This window comes from Papio anubis, chromosome 7 (assembly GCF_008728515.1).
Source record: "Papio anubis isolate 15944 chromosome 7, Panubis1.0, whole genome shotgun sequence".
Taxonomy (NCBI): Eukaryota; Metazoa; Chordata; class Mammalia; order Primates; family Cercopithecidae; genus Papio; species Papio anubis.
Window position 1 is genome coordinate 70,775,205 of NC_044982.1, and position 26,446 is coordinate 70,801,650.

The following is a 26,446-nucleotide window of genomic DNA, read 5'->3' on the forward strand; positions in this document are numbered from 1 at the left end:
GATAAGATGTGAATATTTAAAATCATGTTTTCTTTTCAGGTTTGATTTTAAAGAAACTACTTCACACAGGAAACTCCTTAAAGGTACAACTGTGTTTATTTTCTATGACTTTAAAAATACTGAGTAGAACATACATGCCACCTGTTAACACTTTTCATACCTAAACTTTTTCCTAAAGATCTCTGAATTGTCTTCAGTTTATTTAATTGAAGTGAATTCACTTAAAATGTAGCAAGAGGCCAGGTGCAGTGGCTCACTCCTGTAATCCCTGCACTTTGGGAGGCTGAGGTGGGTGGATCACTTGAAGCCAGGAGTTGGAGACCAGCCTGACCAACATGGTAAAAACCTGTCTCTACTAAAAATACAAAAATTAGCTAGGCATGGTGGCAGGCACCTGTACTCACAGCTACTTGGGCAGCTGAGGCAGGAGAATTGCTTGAACCCTGGAGGCGGAGGTTGCAGTGAGCTGAGATCACGCCACTGCACTCCAGCCGGGCGGCAGAGTGAGACTGTATCTTAAAAAAAAAAAAAAAAAAAAAAGTAGCAAGAGTTTGTTTGACAAACCATTCTAGGTTGACTGGGGACATTGAAAAATTGTTGTACTTTGCCACTCAGTGGACTCATTCACCAGCAATCTTTCCTCTTTATGGTCCCCAGAAGAAAAACATTATTTAGTCATTCGACAGATTATTCTTCATTCCACCATAGCCACTATTAGATGTAGAGGGAAGTAGGGGAGATACATATATATATATATAAACGTTTTTGTTTCTTTTTCATTATGTCATTGTACTATAATAAGAGAAGCTGCCTATTCCGAAAATATCTTACTGTAGGTTAGATAAAGTAACATTATTACAGGGGCTTTTGACTTCATGGCTTGGGTATAAAAGTACAAAGGAATAAGCCTTCCTGTAGCTTTTCTCCTGTTATCTGGCTGAACCATGAAAGTGACAGCAGTTGAATACCTTTGACAGTGGCCATGAACAAGCTCTGATAAGGTAATTTCCGAAGCTATCAGTGAGATTACGTAGTGGAAGAATGAGTGTTTTGCTTGTCAGAGATTGAATTTTCCTCTATTTCTCTTTTACTGTTTTTATGCTGAGAGAATGTTCATTAATCAATTAAAATATTTATTGTTTTCTGTGTACAGGGTATTGTTTTAGGTGCTTTAATAGAGTAGAACAAAGTTACTATCTTGGAGCTTAGAATCAAATAATAAGGAAATGAGATAATTTCAGAGAGGTTTTAAATAATTTTATTTAAATAATTTAAATCATTTTATTTTAACTTAATAATTTTAATAATTTCAGAACTTTTCAGGGGCAAGAACATTGAATTCTCAATGTGCCAGGATCCCCATAATCATTCCTCCTTTTACCAAACTCATTCTCACTACTAAGTCATTGTTCTCTCTCTTCTTGCTTCTTGGATTAGACTGGTGGTGATGGGAGGTAGGCAAGGAGGGAAGTAGACAAGAAGGAAATGATTTTCTAATTTTTATAAATGGAAATTATAGAATAAAAATTACCTGATGCCTTTAGAGAACAAGTTCATTCTATACTTGTTAAAAATCCGTGCATTTGTATTTCCAAATAATGATTTCAATAGATGCTATTGATATGTCTTGTCTCTCTCCTCTTCCTCAACTTCCCTTTCCTTCCCTGCCCGGCCTTTTGAAAGTATCATTCTGTAATCATCATCTAGAGAACTTTGTTTTTCAAAGGAAGGAAGGATTTCCATTATAAATAAAAATACTGTCTATTTTCATTTTATTTTATTTTAGATTAGGCGAGAAGGTGTTCGTCTTTTCTTACTGTGGTTGCAAGCTCTTCAGAATAACTGTAGCAAAGAACAGCTCTGGATGTTTTCATGCTTAATCCCTGGATTTTCAGCACCACAGTCTGAACATGGACCTCGAACTTTAGATAATCTCATTAATCCTCCACTCAACCTTCAAGAAAGTAAGATTCATGGGATGTTACCTGTCAGTATGTTTAAGCTTTCTATGTAGTCTCTTAGTGTATTTTTTCAAATGTCTGTGCATTAATTAACTGGGTAATCCAAGGCAATGTTTTAAAACATAGCTTTTATTATTATTCAGGTATGGTGAAGTCAGCAGATCAAGAAAGCTGTTGAAATAATAGTTTGTTACTCACAGTTCCCAAGCGGAAGGGGCATGCCATGCCACAAGGGCTACGTGGAGAAGCACCAGAGTTGGTCAGGAGGCAGAGGGAACCGGGAAAAACATGGGCAAGAGTCTTTATTATGATTTCTGTGGCAAGAAATAGGCAACCCAAGTTAAGCAAGTTTAGGATTAGCTAGTTTGAATAATTCCAGTGGGCTGTAGGGCATAAGAATTGTCCCTAGTTGTCTAGTACCCAATCCTTTTGTAATTAGGGCAAAGGAGTAGTCACCCTGAATGTGAGTGTAGAGGAGGTGGTAGGGGTGTGGGCTCTGGATTGGTTGGTTTGAATATGAAAGGCATGCTCACAGGCTAGTCACTTACTGTCTCTAGGAACTGGCTAGCCCTGGGAAGGACATATTCTCTCTAGAATCAGTAAGGCTTCAGAGGTGTAAGCATCAAAAACCTGCGGTTAATACAGATCATTTAACATTTTTCATTAATTACTATTACATATCACCTTGTATCCTGGAGTTAATTGGATGTACATTGAAGTACAAGTGTGTTTTATTTTGTCCATTAGATATGACTGAAAATGTTATATGTAAATTGAATTTTTATAAATTTTCATAAATGCTATTTAAAAATTTATAATTTCAATGATGTTTAATTTTTGCTTTCATTCGTGAGTCTTTGTGCTTTTTACCTTTTTTCTAATATTCCTTTTTTTTTTTTGAGACAGAATCTCACTCTGTCACCCAGGCTGGAGTGCAGTGGCGTGGCCTTGGCTCACTGCAACCTCCACCTCCTGGGTTCAAACAATTCTTCGGCCTCAGACTCCCTAGTAGCTTGGGCTATTGTTGCCTATGCTGTAGTGCACTCCCATGATCGGCTCACTGTGACCTTAGACTCTTGGGCTCAAGTCAATAACTGGGACTACAGGTGCATGCCACCCACCACACCTGGCTCATTTTAAAATTTTTTGTAGAGATATGGGGTCTTGCTATGTTGCCTGGCTGGCCTTAAACTCCTAAAGTCAAGCAGTCCTCCCACCTTTACCTCCCAAAATGTTGGGATCACAGGTGTCAGCCACTATGTCTGGTCTACTTAACAGATGTTCTATAAGCATTTTTTCTTCTGCCTCTCTTTATAGAGAGGTTTTCTTTCATCACTTTTTTTTAAGAGGTAAGGTCTCAAAGCTGTGTTGCCCAGATTAGAGTGCTGTGGCTTTTCACAGGTGCGATCATAATGCACTGTAGCCTTGAACTCTTGGGCTCAGGCAGTCCTCCAGCCTTAGCCTTCCTGAGTAGCTGGGACTACAGATGCATACCACCACACCCACTCTTTCATCAGTGTTTTTGTGGATGACTTTAAAAATAATTATTATTCATTTTAAATACATTTGTGACTGACTTCTGCCCCTTCTCTTTTTGAGAATAGAAGTTTTGCTTTTAGTCTATAAGATGTGGAAAATATGGAATCTCTGTATACTCCCCAGCGGAGACTAAGACATATTTATGGGAAGAGTGAGTATTAAGGGGATTTTTATAGCTTCACAAAATAAAGCTTTCATAAAGTGTGTTCTTCTGTATGATGACAGTGGTCCAGGAAGTCCAGAGTACAGATGATAAAGTTTGTACTTTCTTTTTTCTTTTCTTTTCTTTTTTTTTTTTTTTTTTTGAGACAAGAGTCTCACTCTGTTGCCCAGGCTAGAGTGCAGTGGCGCAATCTCGACTCACTGCAACCTCCGCCTCCCAGTTCAAGCAATTCTCCTGCTCCACAGTAGCTGAGATTACAGGCACATGCCACCACGCCAGGCTAATTTTTTGTATTTTTAGTAGAGATGGGGTTTCACCATGTTGGCCAGGCTGGTCTCGAACTCCTGACCTCAGATGATCCACCTGCCTTGGCCTCCCAAAGTGCTGGGATTATAGGCGTGAGCCACTGCGCCCGGCCTAAAGTTTGTATTTTTAAAGAATAATTTTTAAAAATGAGTGGCAGAATAACATACCATGTATTATTTAAGAACTGAAATCTACCTCTGTTGTGAGCTTGCTGGTTGATATTTACTGAGAGTCAGGTTTAGGGACCTACATGTGTTTACCAGGTACTAATTGTTCAGCTTAGGAAATATTTAAGAGAATTCAGCTAGTTGCGGGTTGACTTTCTTGCATTTGCATTTGTTATAATGAATTTTTTTGAACATCTGAAAAGTAAAAAATATAAAACTTTCTTATTTTGTAAGTGTTAACAGACTGGTACTTTGATAAATAACTGCATTATTACAAATGTTTGTGATCTTATGGAATTTTTGTAATGGCAGTCTTCATGTGAATTTCAAATTGCCAGAAGTTCTTTCTCAACTGAGATGTTACATACTTGTAATCGCTGTGTTATTTGTCTGTCCATCCCTTTGTCACATTCTCTCAATCAAGGGTTCACAAAACAGCTGATTATTAAAATTTGTGGCCAGGCACGTTGGCTCACACCTGTAATCCTAGCACTTTGGGAGGCTGAGGTGGGCAAATCACCTGAGATCAGGAATTTGAGACCAGCCTGGCCAACATGGTGAAACCCCATCTACTAAAAATACAAAAATTAGCTGGGTGTGGTGGCAGAAGCCTGGAATCCCAGCTACTTGGGAGGCTGAGGCAGGAGAATCGCTTGAACCTGGGAGGCGGAGGTTGCAGTGAGCCAAGATCGTGCCATTGCACTCCAGCCTGGGTAACAGTGAGACTCCATCTCAAAAATAATAATAATTATTATTATTATTATAAATAAATAAAATTTATTGTTGTGATCAACTATCAGGGATGATCTCAAGATTTATTTCAAGGATCGGTCATTAGAAAGTTTTCTAGCAATTTTCATTGCATACACATTTTGCAGTTAAAGTTTATTTGGTTATATTATTGTTTTACTAAATTTGTTTTGTAACTATACTATTCTTTTGTCTTTGGATAGCTCAAGTCACTATAGAAGAAATCACTCCTCTTGTCCCCCCACAATCAGGAGATAAAGGGCAAGAAGATCTCACAAGCTATTTTCTTGAAGCACTTCTAAAATACATAGTAATTCAGGTACTTGTTATCTTCTTTGATATCACACTCCTTACTATCCTATATGGGTGATTCCCTTTTCTCTCTCTTACCATTATTCTATCATAGTAGATATTTGCTTGTTTTCTTTTCGTCAGGGAGGTTGGAGGGGAAGGGTCAATGGCTTGCTTTTAATTAGCTTTAGCTTTTAAGCTTTTGCAAGTGTAATCAACCAAGTGATGGTGGTAGGGAATATTTCCTAAACTTGTCATGTAAACTCAAATTTTAGATTCTTCTTTGGGGTAAAATAGACTCTTCACTCTACAAGGGTATTCCTGAGTTACAAAAATTCTCTCTTCATGTTTTTTCCCTGTATTCCTCTATTCATCCTTGGCTGCCACAATAAAAAAGACAAAAAGTACAAGGACTTGTTTTTCTTGCATCTGTAGTGGAAACCTTAGCAGCAGACAGTAACTGCTCCAGGTCTATCACATAGTAGATGCATATATTTGCTTATTTTCTTGAAGAAGTGACAAATTTTTGCTATTGAAAATACATTAATATCTCTTTCTCAAATCATTGGAGGGATGATGACACTCTTAGGAATCCAGAGAGGGACATTTTTGTAGACTCTTTATGTGTATACCTTCTTATGTGAGACAGTTGCACTTATTTTCTAATCCTTTCATTTGTAATCAGCAGTTGTGATACTTCAAATGAAAAGCTGAAAATTGTTTGATTTAGGAATCAATCTGCCAATAGGGAGGCGGGCTGCAGGATGATCAGGAGAAATGTAATTTACACTTAAACCTGTTTGTATCTTTTGAATTTCTAGGTGCATGTATTTTGCAAGGTAACCTATTCACCTTTAGATATAAAATGTACATACCCTGATTGATGAAAACGCTTTTATTTGCACATTTCTTGTAACGGCTCCAAACACAAAAATGCCTTATACCTCAGAAACAAACATTATAAAGTTGATTTGGACCCTAAACTAGATTGCCAGAGTTTGAACCCTGATTCCACATTTTACTAATAGTGTGGCCATTGGCAAATTACTTAACCACTTGCTGTTTCTGTGTCCTTATTTGTAAAATAGAGATAAAAATAACACCATTTTGGTGTTTGAGGCCTAAATAGTGAAAAGTGCTTAGAATAAAATATTGCACAGCACACCGTAAGTGTTCTGTAGTGGGCAGATGTTGTGATCATCATTGTTATTACTAGTTTTTCTTTAAAAAATACTTTTGTACTTCGTATAGATTTTAAATATTGCTTTACTGATTTATTGAGCTATAATTGATACACAATAAACTGCAACATTTGAAATTTACAGTTTAATGAATTTTATTACATGTATATATCCATGAAACCTTTACCACAATTAAGATAATGTATATATTTATCACCTCTAGGCATTTTCTTGGATCTTTGTTTGCTTTTTTATTTGTTTGTTTGAGACAAGGTCTTGCTCTGTCACCCAGGCTGGAGTACAGTGGCCCAATTATGGCTTACTGCAGCCTCAACCTCCTGGGCTCAAGTGATCCTGCCACCTCAGCCTCCCAAGTAGCTGGGACTACAGACCACTGAGCCGGGTTAATTAAAACTTTTTTTTTTTTAGAGCGATAAGGTCTCACTCTGTTGCCCAGGCTGGTCTCAAACTCCTAAGCTCAAGTGATCTTCCCACTTGAATCACAGCCTCGCAAAATGCTGTGATTATAGGTGTGAGCCACCATGCCCCTTGGATCCCTTTGTAATTCATCCCCTTGAATTACTACATCATCATTTTATCCTTAGACATCCATTGATCTGTTTTTTGTCATTATAGAATAATTTGCATTTTCCATAGTTTTATGTAAGTATAATCATAGGGTACATACTTTTTTTGGTCTTGTTTTCTGTTTGATTATTTTGAGAATTGTCTGTCTTGTACGTGTCGGTAGTTTGCTCCTTTTATAGCATTCCATTGTGGGGGACACCAGTTTATCCAGTTATTTGTTCATGGTTATTTGAGTGGTCTCTAATTTTTGGCTATTTAAAGTAAAACTGCTATGAATATTGGTAAACAAGTTTTTGTGTGAACATATAACAGTAGAATGGTTGGGTCAGATAGTCGGGGTATATACTGACTGTTTAAGAAACTAGCAAACTGTTTTCCAAATGACTGTACCTTTTTACATTCCACCAGCAATATGTTAAGACTTATACAATTGCTTCATATGCTCACCAACAGTTGGTATGGTCAATTTGTAATTTTAGCCATTTTAGTGAATGTGTAGTGGTATCTCATTATGGTTTTAATTTGTATTTCCCTAACAGCTAATGGTACGTTGAATATCTTTTTATGTGCTTATTTTTCATCCATATATCTTGGATGAAGTGTCTGTTCACTTTTTTTTGCCCATTTTTAAATTGGGTTGTCTTATTAAGTTTTTTATGTGTTTTAGAAAGAAGTCCTTAATCAGATATATGTTTTGCAAATATTTTCTTCCAGTAGCTCATCTTTCCATTTTCATGGCAGTTTTTTAAGAAGTTTTTTATTTTGATGAAGTCCACTATACCACTTTTTTAATGGATCTGACTTTCAGAATTGTTTCTAATCTTCGCCTAATCAGATGTCACAAAGATATTCTCCTACGTTTTCTTCTTGAAGTTTTATAGGTTTTTTTTTGTTTTACATTAAGGTCTGTGGTCCATTTTGAGCTAATTCTGATGTATGAGCAATATTGGCCTTAATCCTTTGATTAAGGTAGTGTCTGCCAGGCTTTTCCAGTGTAATATCAGTAAGTATTGCACTGGAAAATCAACAAGTATTTTGTGGGAAGTACTGTGTAGCTACCTAAATATTCCATTTCTTATAGAAGTTTCACACATGTTTTAACATCCATTGAAGGCTTTTGACTTGGTAGTTATGAGGGTTATTACCAAATGGTAATTTTTTAAAAACAGCTTTTTTGAGATATGATGCACATTTCATACAGTTCACTCACTTAAAACATACAGTTCAGTGTTTTTTAAGTATATTCACAAGGTTACACAACCATCACAGTATAATTTTAGTGCTAATAAGAAACCTCATACCCATTAGGAGTCAGTCATCCCCAGCCCTAGGCAAACATGAATTGATTTTCTGTCTCTATGTATTTGCCTGTTCTGGACATTTCATGTTAATAGGATCATACAATATGTAGTCTTTATTGACTAGCTTCTTTTACTTAGCAAATGTTTTCAAGGTGTATCCATGTTGTAGCATGTATCGATACTTCATGTTTATTGTGCTGAATAATATTATATTGTATACGTATACAATATTTTGTTTATCTCTTCATCAGCCAATGAATATTTGAGTTATTTCCACTTTTTGGCCAACTGGTGATATCAATTCCATCATTAATTCTACATTCAAGAGTTGGCTACATACTGTAGGAAAAAGCTTTCTCCCCTCCCCGTTTATTTACTTACTTATTTATCTCAACATGGATTTATGCATTCCTGGTAATTCATGTGTTAGTATTTACTACAGTTACTAATTTTGATGCTCAGATTGTCCTAAATTTGTCTAGTGGAAGTTCCTTCAAGCTGACTCCTATGCCTTTGAATTGTTTCCATCTTTGAGCACTTCCATACTTCCTGGCACCACAAGATGTTCCAAGCTCATCTCATACCTTCCTTGCTCTGTCTGGAATCTGCTGCTTCTCTAAGCTGTCATTCATTTTAATGAAGAATTGTATTCACAGACACAGATACACACAAATCCATATTCCTATCTGTCTGTCTATCTATCTGTCTGTCTGTCTGTCTATCATAATGTTAATTCATACCCATTTTCCAAATTTCAATCTAGTACCACAGGGTTCATTCCCATTTCTTCCTTTCCACATTTATAACTCTTACCTGTCAATGAGAAATGTGGCTCATATTATTCTCAGTGTATTTACTTATTTAATCAGTTCCCCCTTGTGTATGATCAATCTCCTGTTGCCACCATTGCCCTCCTCTGCAGACATTCTCCTTAACTTGATTGGGTTCCATTACCCCATTCTGGGCCTTTGCCAACCACCTGCTTGGATGTCTTTCTCGTACCCTATATTATACTACTGTATCTCTTTCTGACCTCACTTCTCCCACTTCGTGGACACCCTCCTCACCCCTCTCAGATTGTGAGTCCCCACTGGGTTCCTGCCTCTGCTGTACCCTCTTTATGGATGCCCTGTGTCCTGTGCTCAGGCTCTGATTATCTGCACTTGACTGCTGCTACTGCTTACATACACACACTCCTACCACATATGCTTATGTATTTTGTATGATTTTTTAGGCTGAATTATTCAGGAAGGGACAAAAGGGAGAGAACTTTAATATTTTTGTCATTAGTAGGGCCAACTTTTGTATAATTTTCATAGTTTTTTGAAGCACACTACTAGGATTTTTAAAAAATATACGTAATGTACTTGTTTGACATTAGACCAATTTAAAAGATTTGTCCTTACGCTATGTATCATGATCTTTAGTGTTAACAGTTCAGTGTATTGCAACCTTTTATAAGCTTGTTTATAATTGCTAATACTTCCTTTTAAGAGATTCTTTCTTCTGGAATGATTCTAATTATATAATTTATTTTTAGGTAAAAAGTTTAGAATGGAAGAACAAAGAAAACCAAGAAAGGGGATTTTCATTTTTGTTTTCACATTTTAAGAAATACTACTTGCCTTATATTTTTCCAAACATCTGTAAGGAAAACAGTTTATATCATCCTATACTTGGTAGGTAATGTTTGGAATTTTCTGAAAGAACACACATAAGAGTAAAATAATCTCTCACTGTAAAGTTGGCATTTGTTACTGCAGGAAACTGATCATATTTAATACTTGTATTGGTTGGTACAGATATGATACCTAGATTCATACTGAAAGCAAATTTATATTAATAGGAAATTTTCAATGAGAATGAGTTTTTTTTTTTTTTTTTTTTTTTTTAAGAGACAGGGACTCACTCTGTCACCAAGGAGGCTAGAGTGCAATGGCATGATTATAGCTCACTGTAGCCTTGAACTGCTGAGCTCAGGCAATCCTCCCATCTCAGCCTCCCTAGTAGCTAGGACAACAGTCATGCACCACCACATCTGGCTAATTATTTTTTTTTTTAGAGATAGGGTCTCCCTATGTTGCCCAGGCTGGTCTTGAACCCCTAGCTTCAAGTGATCCTCCCCCTTGGCCTCCCAAAGTGCTGGAATTGTAAGCATGAGCCACCACATACAGCCAACAATGAACAGATTTTTTAAAAACTTATTCTCTGGATCTTATCAATTAGAAAAGTTAGCCCACCAGAAATATTTGTGGTTGTAAATTAAACTGAATTCTTGTTTGGTATGATCCTTAGACTATACTATAAATTTTATTTTTAAGGTCCCCCCATATGGGGGTTAAATCAAATATTAGTCTTATTCAAATTCTATATGAATAATTACATAGCCATGTTTCATCCAGTATTTATATAGATGGTGCAAAAGTAATGGCAGTTTTTGCAATTACTTTTAATAATTATTGCCCCAACATACCTCTTGGAGCCTTGAGCCTAGAGCCTTGTGTACAAATCCTGGGTTAGAAGCTTATCTCTGCCATATATAGAAGGTATTGGTCATCCGTAGGTAAATTGTCTCTTTCCCAGAAAGGTGTTCCTAATACCAAGTTTAGGGAATTCACAGGCTTAGGTAAAACCTCATATTTGGTATGACTTCAAAATATGTGTTTCAGTGTTAGGTTAATTGAAGTGAGCTCTTATTTATTTTAAATAGTTCTGGAAGCTTCTTTGTACTTAGGTAGGTTTATTGAACTTTTTGATATTTTGTAAAAATAGATGTTTCTATATATCATCCTGATATATATGGTTCACTCTTCTGAGTTCCATGCAACATCTGGCAAATTTTGAAATGTCATTTTTGTGCTAAAGCTAGTTCTAAAACCAGAATACAGTAACAATATTTTCTTAAATATTTAAAAATGTAGGTCTTTTCTAAACATAATTTCTTTCTTATTTTGGTTTTCATTTTCCTTTTATTTTGCACAGACATCCCACAGATGAGACCAAAGCCACATTATGTCATGATAAAGAAAGATGCTGAAACCAATGAAGCAATCTATTGTACAAAGGAGCCTTTCATTAAGGCTCGTGTTATTGTCATTCGTTGGCTGGTTTCTTTCTGGCTGGAGCCAAAACCACATACAGGACCTCATATTCCTGGGATGGAAGGTGAAGTCTTGCCAAAGAATATTCAGGTAATGCACAAATGAGGCAGGCTTGTTAAAGTTAGAAATGGCTTTTGAGATTTAGTCCATTGATTTCAATTGCCTTAGGTGGAGAGTACACTTAAATAATAGTGCTATTATATTTGTATAAATATATTTTATAAATGCAAATTTTACTTATAGAGTTAATAAGTTTCCTGATAAAGAAATGAAACTTGGGAAGTATAGAAGATAATTTCATTAGTATATCAGTCTCAGCTTCTTATTTCTATATTTTAATTATACAATACTAAAAATATTCTTTATTGTACAGATAAATCTTATAAGTGAAAATAACTGTGATCAAATGGTAGGACCTTGATGGCCCTTTTTATTTGGGGGCATTCACAAAATGCAGATTAAAAGACCTGTTCACACCCCCTTCCCCCTTTTTCAACAAAGACTCCCCGTCTAGAAATGTGATATAAAATTATAAAGCAATACAGTAGAGTAATATTTCAAACTGTTGTTTTGGATTTAACAGTTTACCTTTTTTTCATTCTTCTTTTTTATTTTCTCTTTTCCCTCATGGTACATTTTCCTAAACATGTCTACATTACAGTATTTTTACTATTTTTATTTTCCTTCCCTCAGATTTTCTTACTTAGTTTTTAAAATCTTAAACTGTGTGTGTTTTTTCTGTAACACCTTAAATCTTTTATAAGTAGAATAAAGGTATAAAGTGTGTTTAATTAATCAAAATTCAGAAAATTTGAGTTTTATTCCTCTTAGTTTATTTACCTATAGCAAACTGTATGGTGTGTGTCCTCCAAAACTTTGCTCTAAGTTCTGTAAGTGAAAATTCTCAAGCAGAACTATCTGCTTTCTGATCCTAGAACGTAATGGATGAAAATCATAAATGTTTTTAGTTGGAAAGGTATATTTGAGATCATTTATTTAAGCTCTGTTATTTTATGGATGACAAAACTGAGGCCAAAAATTGAGTAACTTAACAGAAAGTAATTTATACCACAGAATAGTGCTACTTCTACCATATAGGAATTTGCTTATCACCACCTTAAGACTTAATTTTCCCCTGTCTTTCTGATTAGGCTTGATCTTCAGCCTTGGTGAAAATTCGATTGTCAGAATTATAGAATTTTCTCTCAAGTTTTCTAATATTTTCTTTTAGTTTCGTTTCTACTTCTGTCATAAATTTTGTTCCTTTGTTTTTTGTTTTGTTTAAGAAGCTTTTACTTATGTAAATTTTTGTCCACAGTAAAATAGAGATAATTTTAAACATTAAGGTTTTATTAGGTAAACATTCTGATGTTAAGTTATTTACTTATTCTTGAAGGTCTGAACTGTCTCTAATTCCATTATTCATCCACCCAGCTTTAATTAATAACTTGTTTGAACTGTAGACTTACTGAGAAACATGTATAACTATAGGTGGATAGATGATTAATTACCACACATTTTGGAGTATCTCTGTCACTTAGATGTTGAGTTATTTGCATTGCCAATTAATTATTTAGAATGGCTTTTAAATGAAACTCTATGCTCAGAGTTTAAGCAGTGGTATAGATTACTTGGGAAATGTTTTGGATTTTGTCAGTATTACCTATTAAAAGACAAAATGCACAGTGAAATGATTATGATATTGTGTCTCTCTCTTTTTTTTTTTTTTTTTTTTGTATTTTAGAGAGCAGCTGCTAGTTTAGTATCCAGAGAAGAAAGCAAAAATGATAATGCTGATAAAGCAGACAGAACTACAGAACCCGAACAGTCTCATTCCAATACAAGCACTCTCACGGAGCGAGAACCTAGCTCATCTAGTCTCTGTAGTATTGATGAAGAACATCTCACAGACATTGAAATAGTTCGCAGAGTTTTTTCTTCTAAAAGAAGTAATGTAAACTTTGTGACAGAGATATTTCGTCAGGTAACATACCCCTCAGTATTTTTAATTTATAAGGGAGGCTTTTATCTTTAATATTAAACATACTGATTTTTAGCTGGGAACAGTGGTGTGTACCTTTAGCTGTAGTTGTTCAGGAGGCAGAGGTGGGAGAATCGCTTGAGCCCAGGAGTTTGAGGGCACTTTGAACAACATGCAGAGACTGCATCTCTTAAGAAAGGAAAGGAAAGGAAAGGGAAAGGGAAGGGGAAGGGGAAGAGGAAGGGGAAGGGGAAGGGAAGGGAAGGGAACAGAAGGGAAGGGAGACAGAAAGGAGGAAGGAAGGAAGGGAGGGAGGGAGGGAAGGGAAGGGAAGGGAGGAAGGAGATCACTGATTATTAGCTATTTAAAATATATTCTTCATGTAGATTTTTTAAGTTTATACTTAGTTTATAAAATGTATCTCTAATCCTTTAGTATTTTCTATTCTTTATATATTTTAGTTTGTGATACTTTTAACTTAATAATTACTTTTCCCCTTATACTCCTCCTGTTACCAGAATAATTTTTAAAATTACTCATTATAGATTGAAACTCTTCTATCATTTGATTAATAAACTATAGTAAAATTATTTTATCTTCCACTCTCTCATCAGTAAATGGTTTATGATTATAGGAAGGGAGGTTTTTATTGCTTTTACCCTCAAGGCTTAGTTTTGTCCTCTAAGGCATTCTGAAGTCAAAGTTGATTAAGACAGATATTTCTTAGGGAAAATATAGAAAGAAAGGGAAAATAAAAGAACAAAAAGCTATTTCACATGAAGATAGCTAGAAATCCCTAAGTGCGTGTTCTCAAATATGTAGACATTTTGTGGAAAAGAAACCTTATGAAAACTACCATTTGCTCTTGATGGCAAAGGCACTTAACTTTTACAGGTAAACAACATTGAGTTTTGCAGCTGAGGGGGATCATTCAGGTGTCTCAGCAAGTAAGTGGTAGATCTTTGACTATGAAATGCCCACATCCTGGTTCCCATGTCAGTGCTCTTTATTCAGTGCCACACTGCGTTCACATGCCAGGGGGCTCTCTAGGCAAAGCAAATACTCTTGATCTCCCACACATATTTATTGATGTGTAAAACAAAGCATGAGAGAGCATTAGTCTTGTCAGCCTAAATTAAAGAAACAAACTTGTTTTCATTTTTTGTCCAGCATTAGCAGTGGTTCTAGCCAGATTTAAGGTTTGTGTTAACAGAATATATAACAATTGGGAAAGGAAAGATATTTGACAAATTATGTTGGAATACTTGTGGGGAATTTTAAAGCTTATAGAACTATTCAGCCTTTCCAGTTGTTGAGTCAGTTTAAATAAGTTTATTTTTCTAGGCATTTACTTATTGTGTTTGTTTTCAAATTTGTTGACAAAGCTCATCACATCCTCTTATCCTTTTAACCTCTAAAGCATTTATATTCATATTCCTCCTTTTCATTCCCATCAGTGCAGTATTTAATTGCCTGGTAATTTTTTAATTTTTTTGCAGAGTGGGGTCTGGCTATGTTGTCCAGGCTGGTCTTGAACTCCTGACCTCAAGCTATCCTCCTGCCTTGGCCTCCCAAAGCGTTGGGATTACAGACATGAGCCACTGTGCCTGGCCCTATCCCTTGTTTGTTTCTCTCTCTCTCTCTCTTTTTTTTTTTTTTTGATGGTGATTCTTGCCAGAGATTTGTCAGTTTTATTATTTTCTTTCTGTCTTTTTCTATCTTTTCCCCCGAGACCCCATTCCTTTTCCTTTAGTGGTTGTCATATAAGTTTTAACATGTATACTTCACTTTTCAAGTTCTAAAGTTATTTTTTTACCCTCTTCCTAATCAATACAAGGACCTTAGAACCCTACCAGTCTGATTTTTCCCCCCAACATATATATTAAGTAATTTTGTTCTGTTTTTTGTGTTGGTGTATATTTGTTACATATTTGCCACTTTATTTTATCATGATTTCTTCCTTTTCAGATCTTCTATTTAGAATCACTTTCCTCTGCTTGAAGTTCATCATTTAGAAATTACTTTAGTGGATGTATGTTGGTATCAAACACTTTTAATTTTATGATTTTCCCAACTTTATTGAGGTATACCCAGCAAATAAAAATTGCATATATTTAAGGTATACATTGTGATGTTTTGATACACCTATACATTGCAGATGATTACTACAATCAATCTGGTTAACATAATCATGGCCTTATGTAGATAAAATTTCATTTGCTTATATATGGTAAGAACACTTAGGATAAAATCTTCTAGCAAATTTCAAGTGTAAAATACAGGATTATTAACTGTAGTCACCATGCTAGATATCCAGAACCTGTTCATCCCACATAACTGAACCGTTGTACATTTTGATCAGCATCTCCCATTTTGCCTACTGCTCAGCCCTTAGTCACTACCTTTCTACTCTGTTTTTATAAGTTTGATTTTTTAGATTGCACATTTAAGTGAGATTATACAATAAATTGTCTTTCTGTATCTAGCTTATTTATTTCACTTAGCATAATGTCTGCTGGGTTAGTCCATGTTGTTGCAAATGGTGGAATTTCCCTCTTTTTGTTTTTTTGAAACAGGGCCTTACTCCATTTCCCAGGCTGTAGTACAGTGGTGTGATCACAGCTCACTGCTCAAGTGATACTTATGCCTCAGCCTCCTGAGTAGCTGGGACTACAGGTGCACACCACAATCCCTACCTAATTTTAAAAAATTATTTTATAGAGAGGGGTTCTCACTGTATCGCCCAGGCTGATCTCTAAGTCCCTGCCTCAAGTGATCCTCTCACGTCGGCCTCCCAACGTGCTGGGATTGAAGGCGTGAGCCACTATGCCTGGCCCTAGGATTTTCTGCCTTTTTTTTTTTTTCTTTTTTTTTTTGAGATGAAATCTCGTGCTGTTTCCCAGGCTGGATATGGTGGCACTATCTTGGCTTACTGCAAGCTCCACCTCCCGGGTTGAAGTAGTTCTCATGCCTCAGCCTCCTGGGTAGCTGGGATTATGGGCATGTGCCACCACGTCCGGCTAATTTTTGTATTTTTAGTAGAGACGGGGTTTCACCATGTTGGTCAGGCTGGTCTCGAACTGCTCACCTCGTGATCTGCCCACCTTGGCCTCCCAAAGTGCTGGGATTACAGGTGTGAGCCACTGTGCCCGGCCAGATTTTCTGCTTTTTGAAGGCTGGATAATACTATGTGTGTGTGTGTGTGTGTGTGTGTGTGTGTGTATGTGTATGTGTGTATATATTTCTGGCTCTCTGCTCTGTTCCATTGCTCTATATATCTGTTTTTAATGCTGGTACCATAGTGTTTTGATTACTGTTTTGTAATGTATTTTGAAATCAAGACATGTGGGTACCTCCTGCTTTGTTCTCCTTGCTCAAGATTATTCCAGGTCTTTTGTTGCTTCTTCATAGAGGAATTAACTGCTGATTTATGAACTTGAATATTCTGGTTTCTTTGACAGTTATTTCTCATTATAAATTTATAAATTATCACTCTGATTTTATACATCAGTTTTTAGCTATGGCTAATATCAGTTTTTCCTCACAATTCATATTTAGCATGTTGGCAAAATAATATTTTGAAATCTGCCAGGACGTAGTTCTCTGGTGTGTAGTAAATTCAAGCCACTAGGATGTAGTCTGACAATTTGTGTAATATTTTAGCTCTGGAGGATATTAACTTTTTAAGATTATTAAATTTTGTTTTTCAGTGTTTTAGATTGACAGCAAAATTGAGTGGAAAGTACATACTAATTTTTTAAAACAGGTTAATTTTTCTGTATCTTAGAATTTCTTTGGGATCATTTTAACGTTTTAAATTTTATTTTGAATGTTTTTAAGGAAGGCTGAGCTGTTGCTACAACTGTAAAATAAATATTCTTAAAGCAGGCAGTGATGATCAAAATCTTACCATTTGACCATTAAGCTGCTAGAATATGAGAGTGATAATTTAGGAATGAGTTGATTAAAGAAAGTAACAAATAAAGTAGTTTACTAGGGAATTAATAATAGCAAATAAACAAAAGGATTAACAAATAACAATAAATATTCTGTTGATATTGCACGTTAACTTTTCATCATCTTGGGAGCTTTTTTGCTGGTTTCATTCAGATAAAATAAGTTCATTTGACCACATGGTTATTATTTAATACACCTACTGATATCTCTAGAATAGAAAGTGGCAGGTTTTAGGTAAGGGTTTTGTGATTTTTAAGGTTGATATTAGCAGGTAGTGTCATAAAAAAATAATAAAAAGTAAAAGCAATTTAATTCTTTTTTTTTTTTTTTTTTTTTTTTTTTGAGATGGAGTCTCGTTCTTGTTGCCCAGGCTGGAGTGCAGTGGTGTGACCTCAGTTCATTGCAACCTCTGCCTCTCAAGTTCAAGCGATTCTCCTGCCTCAGCCTCCCGAGTATTTGGTATTACAGGCATGTGCCACCGTGCCTGGCTAATTTTGTATTTTTAGTAGGGACAGGGTTTCTCCATGTTGGTCAGGCTGGCCTTGAACTCCCGCCCTCAGGTGATCCGCCTGCCTTGGCCTCCCAAAGTGCTGGGATTACAGGCGTCAGCCACCGCACCCAGCAGCAATTTAATTCTATTTCCACCTAAAAAGTAAAGTAAAAATATTAACCCATAAACACACACACACATAAGGAAAAGACTTTGGGTGATGAGATTAAGAGTATTTTTGCTGTTTTACTTTTCCATGTCTGGATTGTGTAAATCTTTTTCTAGGAAAATGTGTATTTGTGATGAGGAAAATATTTATGTTTTTTTAAGATCCCAGAAAATACCAGAAGAAAAGAATAACTATGAAATTTTTCTTTTAAATTTTGCCTTATTGTTAGACTATAGAACTTGATTATATGTAAAATGAAATATACAAGCCTTAACTTTTTTCTTTGTATGCTTGGAAAAGGTGAGGTACCTTATTACATATGATTTTTTATTAGATTTTGGAGGCAAATTTAATTTTTATTTTAAAATCAAAATCTATTTTAAAAGTAATAGTTCTCAAAAGACAATGATGACTGGGTGTGGTGGTGTGTGCCTATAGTTCAAGCTACTCAGGAAACAGAGACAGGAGAATCGCTTGAGGCCAGGAGTTCAGTCTAGCCTGGGCAATGTAGCAAAATCCTGTCCCTAAAATAATAAAAAATTTAAAAACCACAATAATGTAAGTTGCAAAAAAGTGCAACTTATGAAAAGTTGTATTTACATTGACCTTTGTAAGAGCTCAGTTATTTCAGGAAGCTAGGAATATCACCATTCTGAGTAATACAATTTCAACTAATCTTTACTTCTTCTATTTGAAGTCAGTTCCTGTCTACCACAAACATTCCTATATCAGTGTGCAAATAATTTGGAGACAACAGGCTTTTTATGACAATGAATTGGTTAACTTTTAAAAGTTGTTTTTTATCTCACATTTTATAATAAGATAGAAATACATGTACAGCAGGTCTTAATATCCCTGATGAACATCGATGCAAAAATCCTCAATAAAATACTGGCAGACCGGATTCAGCAACACATCAAAAAGCTTATCCACTATGATCAAGTGGGCTTCATCCCTGGGATGCAAGGCTGGTTCAACATTCGCAAATCAATAAACATAATCCAGCATATAAACAGAACCAAAGACAAGAACCACATGATTATCTCAATAGATGCAGAAAAGGCTTTTGACAAAATTCAACAGCCCTTCATGCTAAAAACGCTCAATAAAGTCGGTATTGATGGAACGTACCTCAAAATCATAAGAGCTATTTATGACAAACCCACAGCCAATATCATACTGAATGGGCAAAAGCTGGAAAAATTCCCTTTGAAAACTGGCACAAGACAGGGATGCCCTCTCTCACCACTCCTGTTCAACATAGTGTTGGAAGTTCTGGCTAGGGCAATCAGGCAAGAGAAAGAAAGAAAGGGTATTCAGTTAGGAAAAGAAGAAGTCAAATTGTCCCTGTTTGCAGATGACATGATTGTATATTTAGAAAACTCCATTGTCTCAGCCCAAAGTCTCCTTAAGCTGATAAGCAACTTCAGCAAAGTCTCAGGATACAAAATTAATGTGCAAAAATCACAAGCATTCTTATACACCAGTAACAGACAAACAGAGAGCCAAATCATGAATGAACTTCCATTCACAATAGCTTCAAAGAGAATAAAATACCTAGGAATCCAACTTACAAGGGATGTAAAGGACCTCTTCAAGGAGAACTACAAACCACTGCTCAGTGAAATCAAAGAGGACACAAACAAATGGAAGAACATACCATGCTCATGGATAGGAAGAATTAATATCGTGAAAATGGCCATACTGCCCAAGGTAATTTATAGATTCAATGCCATCCCCATCAAGCTACCAATGAGTTTCTTCACAGAATTGGAAAAAACTGCTTTAAAGTTCATATGGAACCAAAAAAGAGCCCGCATCTCCAAGACAATCCTAAGTCAAAAGAACAAAGCTGGAGGCATCACGCTACCTGACTTCAAACTGTACTACAAGGCTACAGTAACCAAAACAGCATGGTACTGGTACCAAAACAGAGATATAGACCAATGGAACAGAACAGAGTCCTCAGAAATAATACCACACATCTACAGCCATCTGATCTTTGACAAACCTGAGAGAAACAAGAAATGGGGAAAGGATTCCCTGTTTAATAAATGGTGCTGGGAAAATTGGCTAGCCATAAGTAGAAAGCTGAAACTGGATCCTTTCCTTACTCCTTATACGAAAATTAATTCAAGATGGATTAGAGACTTAAATGTTAGACCTAATACCATAAAAATCCTAGAGGAAAACCTAGGTAGTACCATTCAGGACATAGGCATGGGCAAAGACTTCATGTCTAAAACACCAAAAGCAACGGCAGCAAAAGCCAAAATTGACAAATGGGATCTCATTAAACTAAAGAGCTTCTGCACAGCAAAAGAAACTACCATCAGAGTGAACAGGCAACCTACAGAATGGGAGAAAATTTTTGCAATCTACTCATCTGACAAAGGGCTAATATCCAGAACCTACAAAGAACTCAAACAAATTTACAAGAAAAAAACAAACAACCCCATCAAAAAGTGGGCAAAGGATATGAACAGACATTTCTCAAAAGAAGACATTCATACAGCCAACAGACACATGAAAAAATGCTCATCATCACTGGCCATCAGAGAAATGCAAATCAAAACCACAATGAGATACCATCTCACACCAGTTAGAATGGCGATCATTAAAAAGTCAGGAAACAACAGGTGCTGGAGAGGATGTGGAGAAATAGGAACACTTTTACACTGTTGGTGGGATTGTAAACTGGTTCAACCATTATGGAAAACAGTATGGCGATTCCTCAAGGATCTAGAACTAGATGTACCATATGACCCAGCCATCCCATTACTGGGTATATACCCAAAGGATTATAAATCATGCTGCTATAAAGACACATGCACACGTATGTTTATTGCGGCACTATTCACAATAGCAAAGACTTGGAATCAACCCAAATGTCCATCAGTGACAGACTGGATTAAGAAAATGTGGCACATATACACCATGGAATACTATGCAGCCATAAAAAAGGATGAGTTTGTGTCCTTTGTAGGGACATGGATGCAGCTGGAAACCATCATTCTCAGCAAACTATCACAAGAACAGAAAACCAAACACCGCATGTTCTCACTCATAGGTGGGAACTGAACAATGAGATCACTTGGACTCGGGAAGGGGAACATCACACACCGGGGCCTATCATGGGGAGGGGGGAGGGGGGAGGGATTGCATTGGGAGTTATACCTGATGTAAATGACGAGTTGATGGGTGCTGACGAGTTGATGGGTGCAGCACACCAACATGGCACAAGTATACATATGTAACAAACCTGCAGGTTATGCGCATGTACCCTAGAACTTAAAGTATAATAATAATTAAAAAAAAAAAAAAAAGAAACATTGTTTAACTATAATGTTGATGGCAAAAAAAAAAGATTCCCACCAGGGGCCACTGTCTGTGTGGAGTTTGCATGTTCTCTCCATGTCTGTGTGGGTTTTCTCTAGGTACTACGGTTTCCTCCCATATCCCAAAGCTGTGCGCATTAGGTGAATTGGTGTGTCTAAATGGTCTCAGTCTGGGTGAGTGTTGGGGTGTATGTGATTGCACCCCACAATGGAATGGCATCCTGTCCAGGGCTGGGTTCCTGTCTTGTCCCTGAGCTGCTGGGATACACTGGCCACCAGTGACCCCGAATTAGAATATTTGGGTAATTAATTGTCTTACTTTTATTAATCTTTCTTAAATGTACATATAGCTCACATTTATTTCAGTGTTTAATATTGTAAGTGTTTTGGTCTCTATTTAGAAGTTTGGTGATTTTTTTTTTTTTACTAGAAATATCCCATAGGAACTTAACTCTTAATGGCAAAATGAGTTTTGTTCTATGTCATCGTTTTGCTTAAAGTTGCAGTTTCCAAGAATCCATGATGTGATGTCAAAAACATTGCTCCTTTAGTGGTTTGTGGCAAAGGAAAAAGTATCATTATCTTGATTCTCCTTTTTTTTCCCTAGGCATTTTTATTACCAATTTGTGAAGCAGCAGCTATGAGAAAAGTGGTAAAAGTATATCAAGAATGGATCCAACAAGAGGAAAAACCCTTGTTCATGCAAGAGCCTGAAGAAATTGGGATCACTTCTTCAGACCTCCCTTGCATTGAAAATGTCACAGACCATGATACTTCAATGGAAGAAGGAGAAAAAAGAGAAGAGGTAAAGTTATAAGATTTATATATTTTAGTGTTAGTCTAATAGATTAAGACTTTTGCAGAAACATAATAATGGGTTAACACAAATATACTTATTAAATGGGAAGATAAATATATCTTTCCGTATATTTTGTAACAATTTAGGTAATATAACAGTAGTCATCTCAGTACTGTGGAGGAAAGCCCTGTGATACCACAACTTTTAAAAATTAATACTGAGGTTGTATACTGATTCTTTAAGCCATTGTCTAGATAAAAATTATATACTATTATAAAGGTATAATATTTCAAACTGTGATACTACATCAAAATGGATTTTAAAATACATACTTTCGGGGGGGTTATTACCAAACCACAATTCCTCCTTCCCTGGAAGGAGTAACTGTTTAGGAGTGGCTACCCAGCACAAGCCATAATGTTTGTGCTCCCTCCTTGGAATCTTTTGCACTAGAGCTGATTTCAGAATGTGAAACTTCTTGACTTGATAAAATAAGTTCTTTTGTGATAAGAAAGACTAGAGTTTACTCACAGCGGGGAAACGGTGAGGAAAGAGAGAGTAGTAGAGGTGGCATTTGGGTCCCTGGTTCCATTTTTTCCTTTGGTTGTTCAACCTTTGTCACAGGTCAGGCTCTCCAACAGCAGATGCTAAGATGGAGTTAGGAGTGCAGAAAGTTTATTGAAAGTGATTTATCTGTTTTGCCTGATTTGCCTTTCACCATAAAGTTGTCTGCAATTGATACCTATGTTGCTAAATCTAGATAGGAACGATTGAGTAATGTTTATTCACTTTAGTGGTTAATCTAACCTCATCAGTGGAATTTAGTCAGGATACTAATGTATGAATGAATAGGCCAATTCTGTAGGGATTTGATGAGCCTGAGCATTTGTGTATGTATATATGTGTATATGTATATATACACACATACGTAGAGCACCCTCCCCCCTTCTAAGAAAGGGAAAAATGTAACTGAGAAATATAATTGAAGTAAATAAAATTAACCATATAAATTATGAAGTAATATCTACAGTCCTAATTCTTACACAGCAATGAAAAATATCAAATTTATTGATATTTTTATGCTGGAAAATAAACCTATGAGTTTAAAAATAATTTGCCTTCCCTGACCTTTTTAGTCATGATGTGCCATATATAATGAGCCTACCCCACACCATTTACTATTCTTAAATAAGAATGATGGATAATATAAGCTATCTACATGTATAATTGAAAAACAAACAATGGAAGGAATGAAAGAGAGGAAAGGGTAGATTGGTGGTGTTAGGTGTGCTGTGTAGGTTTGTTCTATTTGTTACTCAAGTACTGTGACCAGCACTGACTGCCATTAGAGATGTAGTTTTTCAAAGTGACAGCAACTCTTGCAAATGATGTGGACCAAACCCAAAAGGTATAATGTATTGGTTTACATTTCTGATACACTGAATATATAAGGGAGTCATTTAAATTTTTGGTGTTACAGTTATAAAGTGGAATTATGTTATAAATTCAGATAATTGTAAATGAATTTTTAATTTTATTTTTTATTGTTGTTATTATTTTGAAACAAGGTTTTCCTCTGTCACCCTGGCTGGAATGCAGTGGTGTGATCTCAGCTCACTGTAACCTCCACCTTCCGGGCTTAAGCCATCATCAACCTCAGCCACCCGAGTAGCTGGGACTACAGGCATTCGCCACCACGCCTGGCTAATTTTTTTGTATTTTTAGTAGAGACAGGGTTTCACCATGTTTCTGAGCTGGGCTTGAACTCCTGAGCTTAAGTGACCTGCCCACCTCAGCCTCCCAAAGTGCTGGGGATGACAGGTGGGAGCCACAGCACTGACCTAAATAGACTTAAAATTCTCATAGTACCTGTGAGACATTTGAAAGGCATACAGAATATAAGACAGTTTCTTTTTGTGTGTGTGTAGGACTGTCATGTGCTGTGTAGGATGCTTTGCATTCTCTGTCCTATTTCATTAAATTCCAGTGGTATCTTTTAATTCTTGTGACAAGAAAACACTCACAAATTTCAAACTACCGTACAAAGCTTTTGGTTGCCCATATTGAGAACAAGTGTTGGAGGTAGAAACATGAGCAGACATTATTTCTACCTTCACATAACTTCTGGTTTAGCCGGAAGACAAACATACAAAGTAAGTATTATAAGACAGTGTTACTGCTATGATCCTAGAGCATGAAAAAGAGAATACCTAACTCTGCTTGGGGAAATCAGGGAATGCTTTATGGAAGAGGTAGTATAAGATAAAAGAGCAGGTAGGCAAATGGGAAAGGTGACACACAGTGTGAATAGCATCTACAAAATGTATGAAAAACCTTGAAAATATTTCTATTTGGCTGCAGCGTAGAGTAGATGAGACAGAACAGCAGGAAATATGAGATAGACAGGATTAGATTCTGTTCAGTAACTTGTATGCCGTGTTAGTAGATTTTAATTACATTCTAGAAACTGGAAAGCCTTTGAAGGGTTTTGAGTAAAAGAGTAGCATGAATAGTTACATACTTCAGAAGGTCATACCAGGCCCAGAATGGAGGATAGATTGTAGGTCAGTCTGTAGGCCAGGAGACCAGTTAGGAAGGATTAGCAAAGTTCGAAAGTGAGATGATAAGTACCTGATCTAGGACAGTAGTAGTTGCAGTGGAAATATAAGGGAGAGGACAGATACATTAGTGTCTTTGAGGAATGGGGAGGTGTCGCAAGTTTCTTTCTTTTGCAACCGGAGTTGTTGCTGTTCACACATGGATGGGAATTTTAAACAGCTCAAGTTTGGTGATGGCTAAGGCAGCTAGAGGGATTGGGTTGGCAGGAATGGGGAGAATCTGATTAATAAACTTATTTTTAAATATCTTAAGTTTGAGATGCTTGTGGGTCATTCAGGAAGAGCTCTTCAGAAGACATTTGATTACAGGGACGTGGAGCTTAAGAGAAAGGCTAGACTAGACCATGGCATGTTGTATTGGCTACTCAGGGCAGGGTTCCAGTACTGTTTCTGGTAATGGCAGAGCTGTTTGTATTGGACTAAACCTCTTGCATATTACAAACCCTATACAAAATATTTTTGTAAACCTTAACTAGTTAAAGATACTGGTAAGTGACAAGAAGGGAAAAACTGGAGGGACACTTTAAAAAGAGAACTACAGAGTAGCATTTCTGTTTGTGCTTTTTAACTGAGGGAACTCCCTTGTCTCTAAGACTTGTTACAGCTAAAATGCAAGCAGAAAGCTGTCGTCTCAGTGATTTGAAGTTTCAGTATTCTTTGAATAATAAGAATTTTAGTACTCCTAAGTAGGATAAACATAAGCCATTTTCTTTGTCATTTATTTGGATTCTGACATTTAATTTAGAACAGAATTCATCTTTTTACAAAGCTGTAGGTAGTATAATCCCATTCTTGAATGTGTGAGAGTATGAAAGGGAGGTTTATACATTAGACCTATAGGAGAATACCCTCTGGAATGATATAATCTCTGACTGCTCATTATGGTTTTGTTGTTGTTGTTGTTTTACTTTATATTTTTGTCATTGAGAATCCTTTTTTACAGTGAATATACATTGTTTTTGGAATTGGATAAGACATCATCTATTTTGAGAGAAAGAAACCTGTTTAGCAGTGGGACCTAATAATTTCATTTACCTTTTCAACTTAACTGACTAGTTACAGCATTCTTATTAATGAAATATTAAAAACTTGTTATTTTGATTCAGGAAAATGGGACCAATACTGCTGATCTTGTTCGAAATTCCAGTTGGGCAAAAAATGGCTCCTACCAAGGTGCTCCTCATAACGCCTCTGAAGAAGCCACAGAACAAAACATACGAGCTGGTACCCAGGCAGTTTTGCAGGTGGATCACTTTATGGCTATTTTTAAAAATAAAATAATCATTAAATATTTCAGTTCAGTATTTCAGTATACAGTATATTTTTCACAATATAATAAATTCACCACCTACATTTATCATTATGCCATATTATTTTTATTTTTTCCTTTCATCACTTAATATATATGTATTAATAAACATTACATATTATTCTAGAGAATTTTAAATGTTATATAAATTATGTCATGACATACTGTCATCTGCAACTGATTTTTTTATTAGCCATTCTGTTTATGAGATTTGTTGTTACTATGCAGCCGTAATTCATTTTAACTATTTTGTGATATTGTAGTTTATTTCACATTTTACTTATTCATTTTTCTGTTAATGGTCTTTTGTTTCCAGTTTTTCACTATTCCACATAGTACTACAGTGAACTTTTTTTTTTTTTTTTTTTTTTTTGAGATGTTGTTTTCACTCTTGTTGCCCAGGCTAGAGTGCAATGATGTGATCTCGGCCCACTGCA

General features: G+C 36.0%; 1 protein-coding gene and 1 pseudogene across 15 annotated transcripts in view; one reads left to right on the forward strand and one right to left on the reverse strand.

The window, feature by feature from the left end:
* RALGAPA1 (Ral GTPase activating protein catalytic alpha subunit 1) overlaps positions 1-26,446 on the forward strand; it is a 276,848-nt gene that overhangs the window by 47,500 nt on the left and 202,902 nt on the right. For all 15 annotated transcript variants that reach the window (XM_021941133.2, XM_021941130.2, XM_021941131.2 and 12 more), the window contains exons 5-12: positions 40-83; positions 1,787-1,964; positions 5,090-5,205; positions 9,788-9,926; positions 11,230-11,438; positions 13,093-13,332; positions 21,891-22,088; positions 25,807-25,944. In XM_021941133.2, coding sequence (XP_021796825.1) covers positions 40-83; positions 1,787-1,964; positions 5,090-5,205; positions 9,788-9,926; positions 11,230-11,438; positions 13,093-13,332; positions 21,891-22,088; positions 25,807-25,944 — 1,262 coding nt within the window. The remainder of the gene's footprint in view (positions 1-39; positions 84-1,786; positions 1,965-5,089; positions 5,206-9,787; positions 9,927-11,229; positions 11,439-13,092; positions 13,333-21,890; positions 22,089-25,806; positions 25,945-26,446) is intronic.
* Positions 5,532-5,668, reverse strand: LOC116276213 (annotated as a pseudogene).